The 17,678-nt window shown below is 44.9% G+C and overlaps 1 protein-coding gene across 1 annotated transcript; it reads left to right on the top strand.

Annotated features, from left to right (window-relative positions):
* The first annotated feature begins 110 nt into the window (after positions 1 to 110).
* LOC125706848 (tumor necrosis factor alpha-induced protein 8-like protein 3) lies at positions 111 to 17,024 on the top strand. Its single transcript, XM_048973689.1, has 2 exons — positions 111 to 481; positions 15,576 to 17,024. The coding sequence occupies exons 1-2, from the start codon at positions 436 to 438 to the stop codon at positions 16,136 to 16,138; spliced, it is 609 nt and encodes a 202-aa protein (XP_048829646.1). The 5' UTR covers positions 111 to 435; the 3' UTR covers positions 16,139 to 17,024.
* Positions 17,025 to 17,678: the final 654 nt, after the last annotated feature.

Raw genomic sequence — 17,678 nt, 5'->3', positions numbered from 1 at the left:
ACAGACCAGGGACAAAAATAGCACATAGCTAAAACTTCACTTCTAGGTTAACCGTGAGTAACTTGGCGATTGTTTGGTGGCTGTTTCCTGGGGCCAGAGACACTCAATACCACCCCCCCCCCCAGGCAATACTCAGAACGAGCTGGGTGAAGTCAAAGGAGGGAGAGAGAGAGAGAGAAGGGGAACTCAAAATTGAAGAAGTCGTACAACAGGAGCCCAGAGAGAGAGAGAGAGGAGAGAGAGAGAGAGGAGAGAGCGAGGGGGGAGGGAGGGGGATACTCTGAAAGACAGGGAAAGAGAGAGAGCAGAGGAAGCCTTCTGAACAGCAGACAGCCACAGTCTGAGTCTTTTATAAAAAAAAATAGAAAAAAGGACAAAAAAAACTCCACATCCAGGCTGAAGAGGCACTCTCTGGAAAGCAAAGCACTTGGAACAATGGATTCAGACTCAGGAGAACTGAGCGAGGGAGAGCTCTCTCCAGGTAAGAGGGTTTTCATTATGGGGAAACTTATGGGACCTGGGCCTTTACCTTTCTGTGCTTTTGCTGCTGATCTGATCGGGGGGGGGGGGTCATATCTGTGAGCTCTGGCATGTTCCGGCAGGTTCTGATGTTTGTCATATTTTGCCCTTAAGCATGGCACCCGGTTATCTAACAGCACCCCGTGGCTTGCTGTCACACGCGATCAGTTCCAGACACACGCGGTTTCCTCAGTTCGCCAAGCCAGAACACCGGGAAGGAAATATTTATAATGACGATTATAGAAGCACGTCTGCATCAGAAGTTCATCAAGATACCGTAGATCCTGATGCATTTTAACAATGTGCACAAGAAAGTCACAGAATGGCGAGAAAGGGGTCACTTAAAAATGGCAGCTGTTAGACCAACACAGGATATACCTGCAAGAAATTTGCTAAATGTGTGTAGAACGAATCCCTCCCCGCGATTTGATTCATGGGGTTACGAGCTGGAGATATAAATATCACTCAGGAGTGTGAATTAACCCAGAAGATTTGTGCCCAATACCAAAATGTGCCGTGTTTCCAAAAACCAACCAGTGTTTTAGGCGAGAGGTTCATTTCAGTGACCTTGTGTAACTCATGACATCAGACAGAACCTCAGATAGAGAAATATATACAGGCTGCTAGTCCTAAACATTTTGGTGTCGAGTTGTTGCCAAAATAATAAAGGGGACGGATAAACAGCCAGGCTGCTGGCTCTGGGCTCAAAGATGATCGCCTCGTCCACAGATGGGTTTGTCATCAGTTCAAAGTGATTGTGCAGGATCAAGATCAGCACGCTGTTTTGTTCATGAGAGATGTAGAGCAGCAAAGCATAACTGCTGCAATTTCTCAAGGAAGAAATGGGAATGATACCTGGGGGGGGGGGGGGGGGGGGCGGGGGCGTTAAATCAGTGGCAGGGATCTTAGCAGTGAGCTGTGTCCTTCCTGCAGCTAGGTTAAGATTCAGATTCAAGTTCATTGTCATTACTCATGACACAACTTAAAAGTACAATGAAACACGGTTTTGCATCTAACCAGACGTGCAAATACCAATATGAGGTGCTTATGAGGCAATATTTACAAAGAGGTGATATAAATAAATGAGTAAGTAAATAAGGTTACATAAATGTAAAATACATACAGACTGGCTGGCATGGCAACATTTATGAACAATTATAATGCAAAGTAAAAAGAAATGTCGCAGCGGCAATATTTATCTGTAGGAGTGTATAGGGCGATATCCGATTTTTTGCAATAAAAATAATTTACTGTTCGGCACTGCTTTCAGATAAAAAGCAAAAGATTAAGGCATGCGTGAGTTAAATGCAGTTGAATTACTCCTTGCAGTGCATGCGTGGTCTTTGTCGCAATGTGATGCACAGCCATTGGCTTGCGATTGAGTCATCAGGATGCACATTCGCTGCCCATATGGTGCTGGAGAAGCAGGTACAAGCGGGCACTTCCAGCAACAAAACAGAAAAATGCCATTTCAATGCCACTTGACCTAAATGGTTTGTTTGGACATTTGCCTTAAGCCAAGCAAATCCTCCAAATGAAACCGAAACAGAACCGGTTTCAGCAGCAAAACATTATGAATACTGTGAAAGCCAGGCCAGAAAGCTTAGTCACCCTCAGGAATAAGGATGTTTGCAAAACATCAATAAAACCTTTCCAGTTGACTTTAGCACTGGTGATTTAAATAGGTTTATATAGGTTAATATATTCATATTAACAATGAATTTATGCACTTGGCTATTAATACTGCATAGACTGTGAAAGTTCTCTCGTGTAAATGGTTGGAATATCTTTTCAGGAAACCCTTAGCCGGTGAAAAATGTAGTCTATATTTAGTCTAGGTGCTGTGTCTGCCTGCACTGATACTCTTGCACTCGTCTTTTCATTTTAAAAAAATGACTGTTTTGCTGGAAGCATACAAAGGAAATTGTGCATCCAAAACTGTCCGTTTAGTATCCTTTACCTCACGGCTCCAGCAAAGCAACCCGCTTTGTCCCTCTTCTATTGTATATGTGTGTGCTACAGTCCTCGAGGAAAAGGTATACTGTATTTTTAGCAAGATGGGGCCATTTTTCCCAAGGCTGACAGAATGCGATTAAAGGGACCCTCGATCACATCCACTGGTGGTATCGAATGATTCTGTTATATATTTTCCTTTGTTCTGCGTCAGTGTGCCTCCCGGCCCTTCATAGGTATGTCTGATGGACCGAAGAATTTATTCTTCTAATATTTCCAAGAACATCATGAACACTATGGATGCCTCGTAATTTATTGTAATGACGCGTCACACAAGTCTAGCTAAAATCCACGACAGTTCCCTCTCTTGCGTTTAAGATGTGTGCATATCCTGAAATGCATCTTCCAAACATCCATTTGGCATGATGGAGAACACCAAAATCCTACCTTAAATATATTGATTGATAAAAAAATCACGAGAGTCATTTTGATGCACTATAAACCTCCCCTAGTTTTAATCTGGTCTGCAGATGTATATTTGCATTCTGGTGACTGGATTAGATGCCAATGCTCAAGACCGGAAAATCCGTCAAACTCCGGAATGGGAATGGGGGCATCTTTCGCTGGAAAAGTTGATGCAGGGGGATGAAGAAGGGTCATTTATTTGGCCACAGTGGAATTCGGCGTTAAGTTCTGTTCATAAAGCCCAGCGCGGTCCTCCTTGAGAAACTCAGCAGTCTGCAGGCTCCCTTTGGCAGCCTGTAGCCGTGGCATCGGTGCCCTCCTGGCATCCACAGAGGCTTGTTGGAGGAACAGAGGAACATTGCTTGCAGCTTAAAGAGACACTCTATGTGTGACGGAGGCAGAGCTGTTTTTCCGGAGGGGACGGCGAGCCAGATTTCATCTGAGTGGAGTCGGGAAACACAGACCCCAGCCTCAGCGCCAACACAGGCTGTAATCAACCCAGTATTCTGTCGAGCCTATTTTGGGCCAAGTATTCAGACACCACAGTTATTTCCCCCAGCATGTGGACAAGCGTGAGGGGTGAAATATTGTAATTCCCAAAGAGAGACAATTGGATATTAAGTTGGCATTGCCCAGCATTGTCCATTGTACTTTCCATGTGAGTATTTAAGATGCAGTAAAGGTATTATCAACAGAGGCTACTTGGCTCGGAGGTTCGGTTGCCGTGGTAACAGCAGTCACTTCGCCCCTATGGATGGTAGGGGTCAACATCCCAGAATCCCAAATGCTACTCGGCAAAAGAACTTTTTTTTTTTTCTTCTTTCTGCTTTGAATGGGAGGAGAGCCCAGTGAGATGGTCATACTCCATATGCTGAAAAGCCAGGCGCAGCAAGTGATTCCTCCGTGCAGTTGGCCAGACCTCCTCACCACTCCCACCGTGGCCGCACAGCCGGGATTCCCTCCGGGGTCTCTGGTCCCTCACGCTGGCTGACGGCCCATCCTTTATCAGTCATTCGTCGGCATCACGGGGAAAACGACCAAGCCGCGATCAGATAAGCGAGCGGGGCCAGGGCGAGCGAGTCAGACACGGGAGGAGCTCCTGGACTCTGTTAACCCTCTACCGTAGTTGCCAGCACTAAGTTGATCATTATTGTATTATTCCTCCTTAGGAGCCACTTTTTCCAGGAACTTTGCAAACTGCGTAAAACAGGGTGGCCAAGGACTTTGAGAGCCAGAATAAATGCAACCACGGCACAGAGAAAAGCTAAGCAAGACGTAAACCTCAGAGAAAATGAAGTGAACCTGAAATAACAGCATTTTATGAGACTCTCCTGAAAATTCCTTTTTTTAAAAAAAAAAAACAAAAAAAAACTTATTTGTTTTCAAAGCCAGATGAAGAATCTCGAAAACGTTGTTTCCCAATCCGGTTCTCGGGGTCCCGTGGACAGTCCACGTTTTTTGCTCCCTGGTAAGGAGCTGAGAGAGCAAAAACATGAACCGTCCGTGGGTCCCAAGGACCGGGTTGAGAAACGCTGCTCTAAAGGGTTGTTGGATTTTTCCATTTAGATTGCCGGAGACTTCCGGGTGGGGGTTGTGGCCAGACAGAGCCTGCAGCATATGTCGGCAGCCCATTGTGAGTCAGAAAGCAAAGTGGAAGCCCCCACACTGCAGCCCCACCACGTGCTTCCACTAGAGAAGCCACTGGCTCCCCCACCCCGCAGCGGAGCCTCCCTGTCAGATTCTGTCAGCTATTTACAGATTCTCTGCAAATAGGAAGGCACCCTTAGCTTTTCAGAGAGGATAAACACCCAGACTGTATAAAGGGGGGGGGGGCTTCTGGTTTTTTTCCCTCCATTTTCCTGTTTTTGTTACACGGTGGCCCCTGGAGGGAAACAATTCATACCCATCGGCCTGTTCCCGGACTCAGGAGGCTGTACCGTCCTCGGCCCAAAGGCAGTCATGCGACGGGCATCAGGTGATTAGCAGACCCCAGGTGGGTGCGAAGAGCTCCCCCCAATCGCTCACAGCCAGGCAGAGGGAAGGTTGTTATTCCTGGAACGGCAGAGGTTGGCCCCAGTGAGTCTAATTCTCTTACATTGGCGTCCCCTGGGAAGCCACGTCAGCCGCATACTCATGAGGACTACGGGCAAACCCTCACAGAATGATCACCGGCCCAGTCAGAGCACAGCACACTTAGAGAGCGGCGCCGTGTCCCATCGAGGCACACTTAGACGGACATCGCAGCAATGGGAGCACGCTGGCCAGGCTGTGGCCTAGTTCCTCTGAGCTGGCACACTGCGTCTCCTTTGATAAAGGCGGCTCCCGTAACAGGCCACCTGTCCTGTGTGTGCCATGTCCTACCCACCGTGTCCATCTGTCAGGCCCAGTTTCCACGGCGAGGGATAGCACACGATGGCCTGGCACAGGGTCACAGGACATTACCACCTTGGAGTCAGCTCCCAGCGGAAACCCACTGATGATGCACGAAAGAGAGAAGCAAAAATTCAGTAGGGAGGTAAAGAAACCGAGAGCAACAGTGTAAATGTAGCATCTCTAGTGTACTAGCTCTCAGCCACAAAATGACATAACTGATTAAAAATGGGTGTTTGTTACAGCCCAGCCTTAAGGTGGCTGCCTACTTCAAAGAAAATCGATGGAATCGACATCATTTTCTCAATCGACGACGAATGATGCATAATCACTGCGGTCATCCCTGTTCAGGGGCACTGCTGACTAACATAAATGTCATGCCACAAGGCTGGTCAGCAGGATTAATTATGCAGTTACCAGATTTGCACAGAGTTTAAATAGTGAAAATTAATATGTATATTCAAGTATTTCTGTAATGAGTACAAGCCATACCAGTATCACATTTCCCATGGAATGCATGTGTTGTTAGCATGTAACCGTGAGTGTGGTGTAAATTGCTGGCTTCCCTGTCTGTGTTGCTGCTAGTATTAAATCGACAGTGGCAGTTAATAAAGACAGTCACTTTCATTTTAAAAGAGCTGTCATTTTATTAAAATGACTCACTCTCCAGGATACGTGTAAATGTGCTCGGTATACGAGTCTGCTGCTTCAAAAACATTCTGCACCCTTTTGGGCATTTCCCAATTCAGTCCTGGGGACCTACAGGCAGGGAGCTGGGAGGGAGCAAAAACATGGACCGTCTGTGTGTCCCCAAGGCCTGGATTGGGAAACACTAATGTAGGGGTGTGGCGACACACAATACGAACGAGGCGTTTGAAGTATGCGACAGATTGTTTTCACCAACGTGTTCGGTTTCATTCAGCCCAGACGTCATTTGAAGTGTGCGGCCACCATTACACAGCCTGACCTTTTGACGCCGGCTTGTTTTAAGTGACTGGGGTAAGCAGTATCCCCATGGCGATGGTAACAGAGGGGGCTGGGTGTGGTGAAAGGCCACTGGGCAGGTCGTAGAGGGCAGGCCACAGAGGAAAGGCTTTACTAGACATAAAAACTCACAGAAAATTCTTCTGTGGTCTTCTGCATGTGGCACTGCGGGGTAGGTGGCTGGTTTGGGCCTCGTGGTCAACAGAGTGATGTCACAGTCGGGCCCCTGGTCAAGGCCCTAAAGCCCAAATGCTCCAGGGACTGGCTGACCCTGCTTTCTCAACTTTATGTTGCCTTGGACAAAAGAGAGAGTCAAATAAATTGAAATGCCATATGAATCTGCATATTTCTGTGAAAGATATTTGCATATTTTTTGGACCGTTTTGCATCATGCCGTTTTCTCACTGCTGCTCGTGTTTCCGAGAATAACAAGCAGTCATAAAAGAAAATGACACCTAAACCAATTTTAGTTTCTTGAATTACAGACTGAAATCACACATAAGCTAATTATTCGCTTGAAACAGTCACGACCCATGAGATATAAATAATGACAGAAAGCTAAGTAATGACAATAAGGTTTTGAAACCTCACGGCAGGGGAAATTACTGTGCACTTACTGTCCACCCATGTTTACACTGTTGGCTCCCCCTGGGTCACAGAAGCAATCAGCAGTGCCAGTCACCCAAGTCACAGTGGATTTCAAAGCCTCATTTTTCCAATTAAAGGACACAAAGAGGTATGGCATGAGTAGGCAACCTGGACCCTGGAGTGCTGGTACCCGGCAGGTTTTCTATCCTACCTGAGAATTCCTATCTGCCTGAGATCAGTTGAGGTTCATCAGAGGAAGGATGGAAAACCTGCTGGGCACCAGTACTCCAGGATCAGGGCTGCCTACTCCTAAACTATGGTAATAACTCAATAAAATAAAGGCAGTCAATGTAAACATATTGAATTTACACTTTCCCCCAAGCTCACTTTTCAAACTATACAGGGAAACATCCTGGGAAAAAAAACAGGGCAAGGCATGGTGGTGAGGTTCCGAAGGTATATTCCATATGTTATTTCTGGAAACTCCACATCATTGGGACAGGCTCCCTCCAAAGACATAAGGCAGAAGCTTCCAGCCTAGCAGAGGCTGGCAGGAGACCCACCGGGACCGGTAGTTCCTTTGCATTACGCTAAGCTATTAAACGGAAAAATGTATCTATGGGCTATCTGCTGACCTGGAACCGAGGAACAAGAAGTTCCTCATCTCAGCACATGTTCCTGACCCACTGAGTAAAATGAAGCATGAGAAAGCTTCCAAGAAATCTTAGGAAATAATCTACAGCTACATCAATAGGATTATATAACCCCATTATCACATCAGATAACGTCCCCTGAGGTATAACAAACTTTTTCTTACCATACTGGAAACTTCCTTAGGGGAACAGGATGACCCTTCCCAGTACATTAAATCCAGCTCAGCGGAGATGTAAACTACAAGCTCTTTTTAATTGTTTGACAGAGACGCCAGTGATGGAGATTTAATGCAACAGCAGCCGTACCTGGTTGCATATGCATCCTTGCATAAGTTTACACTCATGCCCATAGTGACATACAGTTGAGGCAGACAGTGCGTTACAAGCACATGGCTGTCAAGGATTCCAGTGAAGTTTCCACTGAGTTTCACCCCACATGCTTTAAGAAGAGAGAGGCTGCTTTTCAGTCCAGAGGAGAACACTACACAGCCGGTCCTTCAAAGGAGTCCCTCTGAGAGGCATTCTAAGGACAGCATCATACGCCACGACTCTCCATGTTTCAGATTAAGAAAACGAGCCCTCAGAAAGCTGGAAAGTTCCTTGATGGGGTTCAGCTTTGTAACATATCAGAAAATGGATTCTAAAGAGGGCATGTCTGAATTACCTTTCAACAGTGTGCTTAACCTAAGCATCATCAGTTCATATCTTATTGTAAACCAGTTAAGAGCTGTAAAACGCTCTGAATTACCCTGCTGGCTTAGCGATTGTGTCACATACATGATGACGCAGTAAAAAATGTGTTTAAAAAATTATTTACAAATAAAAATTATCACTTAAAAAGTAGGTCTGATACTTTGCATTGCACCATATTTGGGACTTGGACCAGCGGTGGAATCTAGGCGTATCTCAGTAGTTATAGTGGAGCAAAGGTATTACCTGTAAGTATCAGAGTGAATTTCCTCTCGTGGGGACCGAAAAAATGGTCCCCAGAACGTCAAATTAACAGGTTTTTAATCTCACGGGGCAGACATTTAGTCCCCATGATGTAATACACATAAAACCCACACACACACGTGCACACACTCACATACGCACACATGCACAAACCACGGGCTGTCTCAGCCATAAGCTGTTTGAGTCGCACTGTGGCTTCACGTGCCAAGAGCTCAGTGATACTTCAGTGTGTGCCCTTTCCATCCAGCTGGATAAAGGCCCATTTTAAGGTGATAACACTGGCATATAAAGTGACAGACCGTGTTGCTTTGGCCCTCTCATCTGACAGAGATAAGACACCTATATGGCCTTCACTCTTTTAAACACAAGTTTGTTTCCTTGACTGATCTAAAATTATCAGCAAAAGCAACATTAACTGTAGGCAAAAACTCATTCCTTGCGTAGCGCAACAGGAAACAGAAGCTCTGTATAAATTAGCACAGGGGCAAAAAACAACAAATAATAGTTGTTTGTCATCAGTGGTTTGTCATTGGGTGTCATCTGGCATACTAGTATTCCTAATAAAATTGCAAGGCTTCGGGGCTCTAAGGCCGCCTACCCAAGGCTGCTGTAAACAGGCAGCTTGTTGGCCTTTCTTGTATGTACAGCGACAATATTCAGGAAAGCAAATGAACAAGCGACGGGAGACGGACGCCCAACCTCACAGCCGAGGGGGCAGACCTTCCGTGGCGAGGCTGATTATTTGCTGATGGAGACACAGGCAGACCACTTCCCTTCCTCTCCTCACACTCAGCAGGTGAAAGCGATGTAAAGTGACCTTCGCCATGTCAGATATCACAGGGGGCTGATAGCCCCCTCTATTTGGGCTGACCTCGGGGAAGTCTCGTGCCCACGGTAAATGCACCTGGCAGCAATGAGCCCGTGGGTGATGCTCACTAACAGCTGCCGGGGGGCTCTCGGTTGGCCGGGCAGATGTGCCTGCTTACGATCGGCCTTCAGACAGCTGAGGGAGAACAATCTGTGATGGCAGCTGGCCCTGCAAGGACGGTGTACACGTGCCGAGGACAAGAAAGCAAATGTTCACTTATTACGACTCTCTGGCTGACATTAAATGATGTTCAGACAGCGTGCAATATCCCAAATGAACGAAACTGATACAATTCTGGAAAAAGATCATTAGCATCTTGCGATATTACAGAATTATAGTATTAACAGTAACATAGTAAGTTAATAAGCATTAAGCATCTGATAATGCTTAACACAATTCATTACCCTGGTTCAAAACGCAAATACATTCAATAATTTGTAAGAGTTCTATACATGACAGTATTCTTAGCTTTCTTTATTGCTGAATGCTTCCTTCCAGCCCAACTGTTAAAGCACTGATATACTAATGACCAAAAGACGTGGGCTATTTTTGTGGGCTGGCATCACTGAAGACGGCACCTAATTAAATAGGAGCGTAAGACATTTCAAGCACCATTAAATAAGTTGTCAGGCTCGCAAACCCACAGTGACTGGTACACTTGTAGGGGGGGAATGCAGCCACCATCACTGTTGCTTGGGATAAACCAAAACAAACACCCTCACAAGGCATTTAATACTAAATCTACCAATTAGCGGGCCAGTTAATCTTGTGCTAATGAACTCAAATTTCAGTTACTCTGGAGGATCTCCAAGGCACCATCTCCTCCTGGATGGAACAACTTACTAAAATTGGTCAGCCCATCCATGCTATAAAAATCATAGAAAATTCATCCAAGAGATTCACTCTACAATAACAAAACTTTCATCCAAGATTCAATGTTTCTGGCTTTTGTCCAGAAAAAAATGGAATACTATTAGAAACTAAGCCCTCTCCATAACCACTTACCCTCTCCCAGGAAGCACATGGCACAAGGCAGGGGACATCCTGGATGGGATCTTTGCCCATCACAGCAGATTAGGTTACACCCATTGATCTTCCGGCTAGTTAGTCTGGTCAGGAGTATATCTCAAGCAGCACAGGACACAAGGCTGGGATGCCAATACATCGCAGCTGATTAAGCCACGTTTGTTCATTTGTTCAATGTATCTTTCAACTGCTTATCCAGTATAGGGTCTCACATTTAATCATTTTTTAATAAAACGGCACAAATACCAAGTAGTAACACAGTTATTACTGAAGTACAAATCATGAACAAATATAGTACCTACTTGAGGTAAAAAGATGCGTCATGATTCATTAATGACGAACAACCATGAGATCACAATTTCACTTGTGTTATTCATTATTGGTTCCTTCAGTAGTTCACAAAGGCTTACAGAATATGGTAAACACAGTAATTGCTTGGGATGAAATATGCACGAATTACAATTCGGTAATGATGAACAAATATGAGATCAGTATTTCACTTGTATTATTCATTACTTGTTCCTTCACTAGTTCTTTCAGTAGTTCACAAAGGTTTACAAAACTGATATAGAAACAAATGCATTTACTGCATTACAAATACAGAAACTGCTTCACATAAAAGATGTGTCACAATTTATTAGCGATGAATGAACTTGAGATCAGTATGTAACTATGATTTAGTTTGTGGTTAATTAGTACATAACTAATAGCATAACACAATATTATTTATGCCGCCTCAAGTAAAGTGTTACCAAAACATATAACAAATTACACACACATTTTCTATTTGTAGTTAAAAATAATTTGTTTTCCCCAATATACCCTGAAGGGACAGTTCTGTAAAGTGAAAGTTCTTTGTCTTCTGAAAGCACAAATGCAGTGCTTTACAAAACACACCTATGGATTTTTGCCAGTAATACAGTCATTCGCACCGAGGATCCTGCAGACGTATTGGTGATTTTTCACAGCTATGATTCAGGAACTTTAGATGTTTTATCTACTGCAGTCTTAAGACAAATGTATAAGCACTGTACGAAATGGTCACTCTTCCATCCACGCATTTTCCGTAACTGCTTGTCCTATTCAGGGTCGTGGAGGTCTGGAGCCTATCCTGGAGGCTACAGGTGCAAGGCAGGGTACAACCCAAAATGTGACGCTAACCCTTTGCAGGGCACATTCACACGCCATTTTCTCGTGCACACACACACACCTATGGGCAATGTGGCAACTCCAATCAGCCGCAGCGTGCTTTTGGACTGTGGGGGGAAACTGGAGTACCCGGAGGAAACCCCACGATGACACGGGGAGACCATGCAAACTCTGTCTGGCAGGGAGCTGGGAAAACATGGACCGACTGTGGGTCCCCGAGGACCAGGTTGGGGAACACCGCCTTAGAGTATTACTCCAACCCAGCTGATGGTGCGTTCTTGCAGCATCTATGGGGGTGTGTTGACAGCATGAAGATTGACAAGGGATTTGCCATCAGCCCTGTCTGGGCCCCCTTCCATCTCCAGTAACAGCCCCTCTCAATTAATGGCAAACAGTGTGACTGACAGCCTGTGTTACACCCAGGATGCTGTGGCAGCAGGAACAGCTTCAGCGCCACATGGCATCAATGTGTCTAAACCAGCTGATTAAGGGTATCACAGATATAGGCTTGAGGCTTTATTTATTTTTTTAGAAAGATCACACACCCAAGCAGCAGTGGGTCCCTACATGACATTGCTGCACTGAGAGCAAAAGGAGAACAACTAGTTAACCTAGAGGCTGGTTCATACTTCTCCACACAAGCACAACACTCGCATATCCACTCTGCGGAAACACAGAAATAACAATAACATAAATTATTATTCTGATACTCCCTGCACACGTACTACAGCAGTGAGGTTTGTTATCGTTTCTCTATGTTTTACAAACTCAGACAGCAAGCTCACAGGGCCGCCAAGTTCGGTCAGCTGGCTGGTGTGAGATTTTCACTTTCATGCACACTAATGTACATGTATATAAGAGTTTTATTACCTTGTAAATAGTCTGTAGGGTTTGCAAACTACCCCAATGCTCGTCAAAAGCATCCATGTTGGTATTGAAAGTGGACGCTAGCGAATCGATCACGCTCAGCGTGTCCAGAGCTGCGCATACACAGCTGCGCATACACATACATAAATTAACCTAAAAACATTCATATCAAGTGATGACTTTGTTGACCAGCAGCTGACATATGATTTCACCAAAACTTCCAGTTTCAGGAGGATTTTGCTATGGCAATTTTGAGAAAGGTAGTTTAAAAAAAAAAACACGTAAATGCCAGAAAAACACGTAAAAACATGTAAATGAACACACTATGATAAGGAATACCATCTTTCTTCTTGCCTATTATTTCAACAAAAGCAAGGCCCAGAAGAAAAGATGATTAACAGCAAATGTGCCCTGAGATGATTGTCTGTTTACAGTACAACACTACTGCCCTGTTAACTCTGAGCTCTCAGTCGTTCAGTTGAATATTGTTTAAAAACAGCCGATATATGACCACTAGACACAGGAGAAATCCTCAGGCAGACATTCCTCTGGTCACGGCAAGTGTGCCAGAAAACACCACCACGTGGCTTTAAAATTATTATAAAGCAAATCCTCAATTTGTTCTCGTAAAATAAGAGTCACTGCACCGAGACCTTTCTAAATACATTTCATTACTAAAACTCAGAGTCCCATTTATAGTTGTGAACACACATGGACCACACTTGGTCACATCAGGATCTCGGCTCATCCTGTCAGCCAGGCCATGACTACAACATGTTTTGTTGTTGCTTCCTACAGATGACAGCCAATCACTTTTGATGAAGACTTCAGTAAACTCATTCCCAGCGCCCATTCGCTCCTCTGTTTATATCCCTACCACACGTCTTTTCACAGGACAACAAACACTGCACATGTTACTCGACTTTATGCAGCCTCAGTTGCAGTCAAAGGCTGAGAAGCAAATGGCCAGAGGCCACACCCGGGGACTGCCGAACGGTCTTTGATCCCCTGAATCTGCTGCTCACGCTCCACCTTTTGTGATATCAGACGGTTAAACAGCAGTGCACTGACTTTCAGTAGCACTCCTTTCATCTCCCAAATGAAGAACCCGCCATCAGTCACGGCCTACTACACAGCTGGAAGACTGTCTCATCTAACCACGATCATAAGCAGCAATCAAGAACTCTTTCAGATGTTCTGCTTTGGGATGGGCCTTATTAGATTTGTATTTTTTTGTGGCTGAGACGAATCAAAAGGATCCCAATAAGATACAGCAGACAAACCCTAGGGGAGCTGCTCAGGCACAGCATATATGGCTCGGAGAATCACAGGCGATATTATAAAAGATGAAGCAATGTTAACAGAAGAGAAAGACACCTCAAAACAGTAGCCACATGGCCAACTTGCCATCACAGAGCAAGCACTTGAAAGAAGTCTTTATTATACTCTTGAGGCAAAAGGGATCAAGCTGTACATATTTAAAGATTTTAATGACTTCCATAGCCATTCCAACAGGGCATGATTAAGAACATCACTGTAGGCTGGGGAGGATTCGTTTCTGCCAGCGTGTCTCTGTTGCAAGCCAATTTGGAGGCCCACCCAGAGGCACCCCGAGCCTCATGGCGGCAGCTCATTTGTCGCCATAAGCCCATGTGCTTTTTGCGCAGGGATATCGGTTTGTGTAAGTAGTTATGAGCTTGAGAAAGCCTGTGAAATTCCACTGTCTCAGGAACTGCGGGTCTGGATGCTAGAAATCAGAAAAAGGCTCGAGTTACTCAAGACTCTCAAATTGGGACAGGCAGCATGAGCTTAGGCCTCATTGAGCCCCCGACAAACAGAGCCCTGGTGCCTAGCCATCTCTGTGTGCTACAGTATCAGACTGACTGCATCTCTCTGTTGTGCCAGTGTCCCCTACAGCAAATGTATGTATTTAAAACATATTACGTGAAACCACCCTGTGCCATGTCAAAATGCCTCTCAAATGTGGCACTAAGGAAAATGAAAGCGAGAGAAAAACCCTTGTTTTACCACCACAAAGGGCAAAACATGAGAACCCAGCATTTAATCTACTGCATTATTATGTCAATTACACGGCAATTAAAAACTTTACTCATCACGATTCCCTGGACATCTATAAGCCCGGAACACAGTTGGCAAAACAGCAGAAAGCCTTCAGCAAACTTGTTTATATACCACAATTTATGCAAGAATGACTACCAGGTCTTTAGAAATGTCCTGGATTAACTCGTCCTCTTTTCACTGTAGAAAGGAGAAAAGACTGCAGTGGAGCTGACAGACTAAACAGAGCTGAATGATAACAAGCAATGGGCTTGTTGTTTGACCTACGCTTCGAAGTTGATTGCTAAAACACCATCTACTTAGTTTGGGGGGGAGGGCATTATTGCCATTTACCCACCCCTGCAAAGACAAACTGAGGGTTATGACAGATGCCAGGCTTCTAAAAAAGTTACAGTAGTTCTAGTCACAGCACCCCTCCCACCAACGCCAAACTGGCTAATTGTTATTATCAAGGTTCATGTTCTTGTCAGTTAGCATGTGCTCTCATCCAGAGCAGCACTCGATGCCAAACGGATTAGCTTCAAAATCAAAATGCCACTTCAAAGCCCCAGAATTCAAAGGTAAACTTGGACAGAATTTCACGCAGAATTTTTAAATGGAGTCACAATTAACACGCAATGAATTTAAAACAGAAGGGAATAATGGGTGCCAGGGGAACACACTGTGGGTTATTAGGGAGATGAAAGCAGCAAGTAATTTAAAAGCATTAAATGAGACCTAGAGTAGAACTGGCATATTGAAGTAGCAGGTATTGTTTAAAAAAACCACACTCAGGTTCATTATGTTTCTATAGCTATGGGGGGAAAAGGTTCAGGGTTTTTTCCCCCCAGAAACTGTACTGTCAGTTTTACTCTCATATTGTGTTTCTCTGTTTACAAACTATCATACTCAGCCTGGCATGTCTGGCTTGCGTTTACAGTGTGAGTTTATTATTATTATTCTTATTAACAGTTTTACACTGCCTTGTTTGCTTTACCTCCAGCTGTCTCCACACAGTCATCAAATTAAGACATTCTTACCTTTCCTACTTGACTGGTTTGGGTGACCATGTTGTCACACAGTTCCATAGAGGCTGACACATCTCTGTCTTTCACCCTCAGGTCCTGAGAGCTTCAACTCCAGGAATTTGACTCTGCAAGCCCAGAAGAAAATCCTCAGCAAGATGGCTACTATGGTGGTGGCCAACTTACTGACTGATGACACCAGCAGCGAGATCCTGGACGAGCTGTACAAGGCAACCCGCGAGTACACACAGAGTAAGAAGGAGGCGCACAAGATAATCAAGGATGTCATCAAGATTGCTCTGAAGGTCGGCATCCTCTACCGCAACCACCAGTTCAGCCCAGATGAGATGGAGACGGCAGAACGCTTCAAGAAGAAGATGAATCAGGCGGCCATGACGACGGTCAGCTTCTATGAGGTGGAATACACCTTTGACCGAAACCTTCTCTCAGAGCTGCTGCTGGAGTGCCGGGACCTTCTGCATGAGCTGGTGGAGGCCCACCTGACAGCTCGCTCCCATAGCCGCATTGACCACGTCTTCAACCACTTTGCAGACGTGGAGTTCCTGGCTGTGCTTTACGGCTCCTCCGAGGAGTACGGACTTTACTTGAAGAACATCTGCCAGGGGATTAACAAACTTCTCGAGGAGGGTGTGCTTTAACTCACGTGCTTTTCTTGTACATTTGCCTCCATTTTCTTTCGCGTTGCCTTGTTGCGTATTATAAATCTTGACCGGATGGAGAGGTCTTCATGGATTTATTATATATACAAATATTTTCCCTGGTTTCTCTGGTGCAAGTCTTCTTATTGTTGTATATTTCAGAGTTAGAAAAGCCTTACTAATTATGATTATGAATATTTTATAGACATTGCGCCGGTCATGCCCTGCTCCATTTTTAACAGTACATTAGCAACCATGCAGCACTGTTCCACATTTATTGCTGTGGTTCCAGTCACACCTACGCCCACTTAAAAATACCTAGCCACTGCAGCTTTTTTTAATCCAACCGCTTAACTCGGGAGGGAATGTGATGTGTCACCTTTCCTACATGGATCTCAAGCGACCGTTAACAGCCTCCGCTGCACTTTCTGCAAATCTTTTATTTATATATTTATTATCTTTTCTAAACAGGGCAGTTCTCCGGGGTCAGTGATTCGAATAGCACCCCTATTCTGCGCTTCGACATCGCATGTCCTCCCTGTGTCATGCAGATCTTTTCCCATTGTCCAAAGATGTCCAGTTGGTCTAATCGGTGTCTCTAAATTGCCTGTAGTGTGGATGTGTATGTGTGGTCCGGGGTGTAACCCCAGCATGCCTGGGATAGGCTCCAGGTCCTTCTGCGACCATGACAAAGATAAACAGTGAGATGATCTTTTTAAGCATAACACACTACATCTCATTGCTGACTGCCTGGTGACTCCAAATTAGCTAAACAGTGCAGATTCTCCAGAAGCCATGTGAATGGGTGGATGCAGTTATTTCATACTCCCTACTTGGTAAAGAGTATAAGAAAAGGTCTTTTATTAAAGGTTACTTATGAAATGAATCTAGAGTATTGCCATCTTTTTTTGATTTCCTAACAGAAGCATCAAACAAAGTGATGAAAGTGATGGAGTTCTGTCGAATCCATTATCAAGTCTCATTGTAATATCTGTCTCTCTGTGACAGAGACTTTGAGTTGTGTTAAGAGGGGGTGCAGTATTCTCAGTGCGGGCAAAACCACCCAGAATCACCTCATCTGAATGCCTCTCTGAGGCCTCATCAGCCTGAGGGCTTCTGCTCAAGCATGCTTCTCTTTCTGAGCTCTGGGGAGTGGGGATTTTTTCTGGCCAAAGTTCTGATTGTTAGAATCCTAGTCCCCCCCCCCCACCCGGACAGAAGACAAAGAATCAGCCACTGCTTGTTGGGTGTAGTGAATACCCAGCCAACAACACAGAAAATGCACCACGCGTGAAAAGTAGGCAGAGTTACGGTAAAGCAACAAAAACGAAACTCAGCAGGGTGAGTATAATACAGAACGAGGTGTCATAACACCCTAGGAGAACAACCTGGAGCGGACACAAGGGTAAAAGCCTAACCCTAACAAGCAGGACATCAAGCTGAACGTCTTCTTCCCCTCTAGGACTGGGTAATACATTCTGAGAATAATGACCACAACAGCAAAGACGTTGCAGATGTCTGAAAAGTCTATTACAAGGAG

Source organism: Brienomyrus brachyistius, chromosome 13 (genome assembly GCF_023856365.1).
Source record: "Brienomyrus brachyistius isolate T26 chromosome 13, BBRACH_0.4, whole genome shotgun sequence".
Lineage (NCBI taxonomy): Eukaryota > Metazoa > Chordata > Actinopteri > Osteoglossiformes > Mormyridae > Brienomyrus > Brienomyrus brachyistius.
Note: the sequence above shows the minus strand (reverse complement) of the source record. Positions and strands in the feature narration are given on the sequence as shown.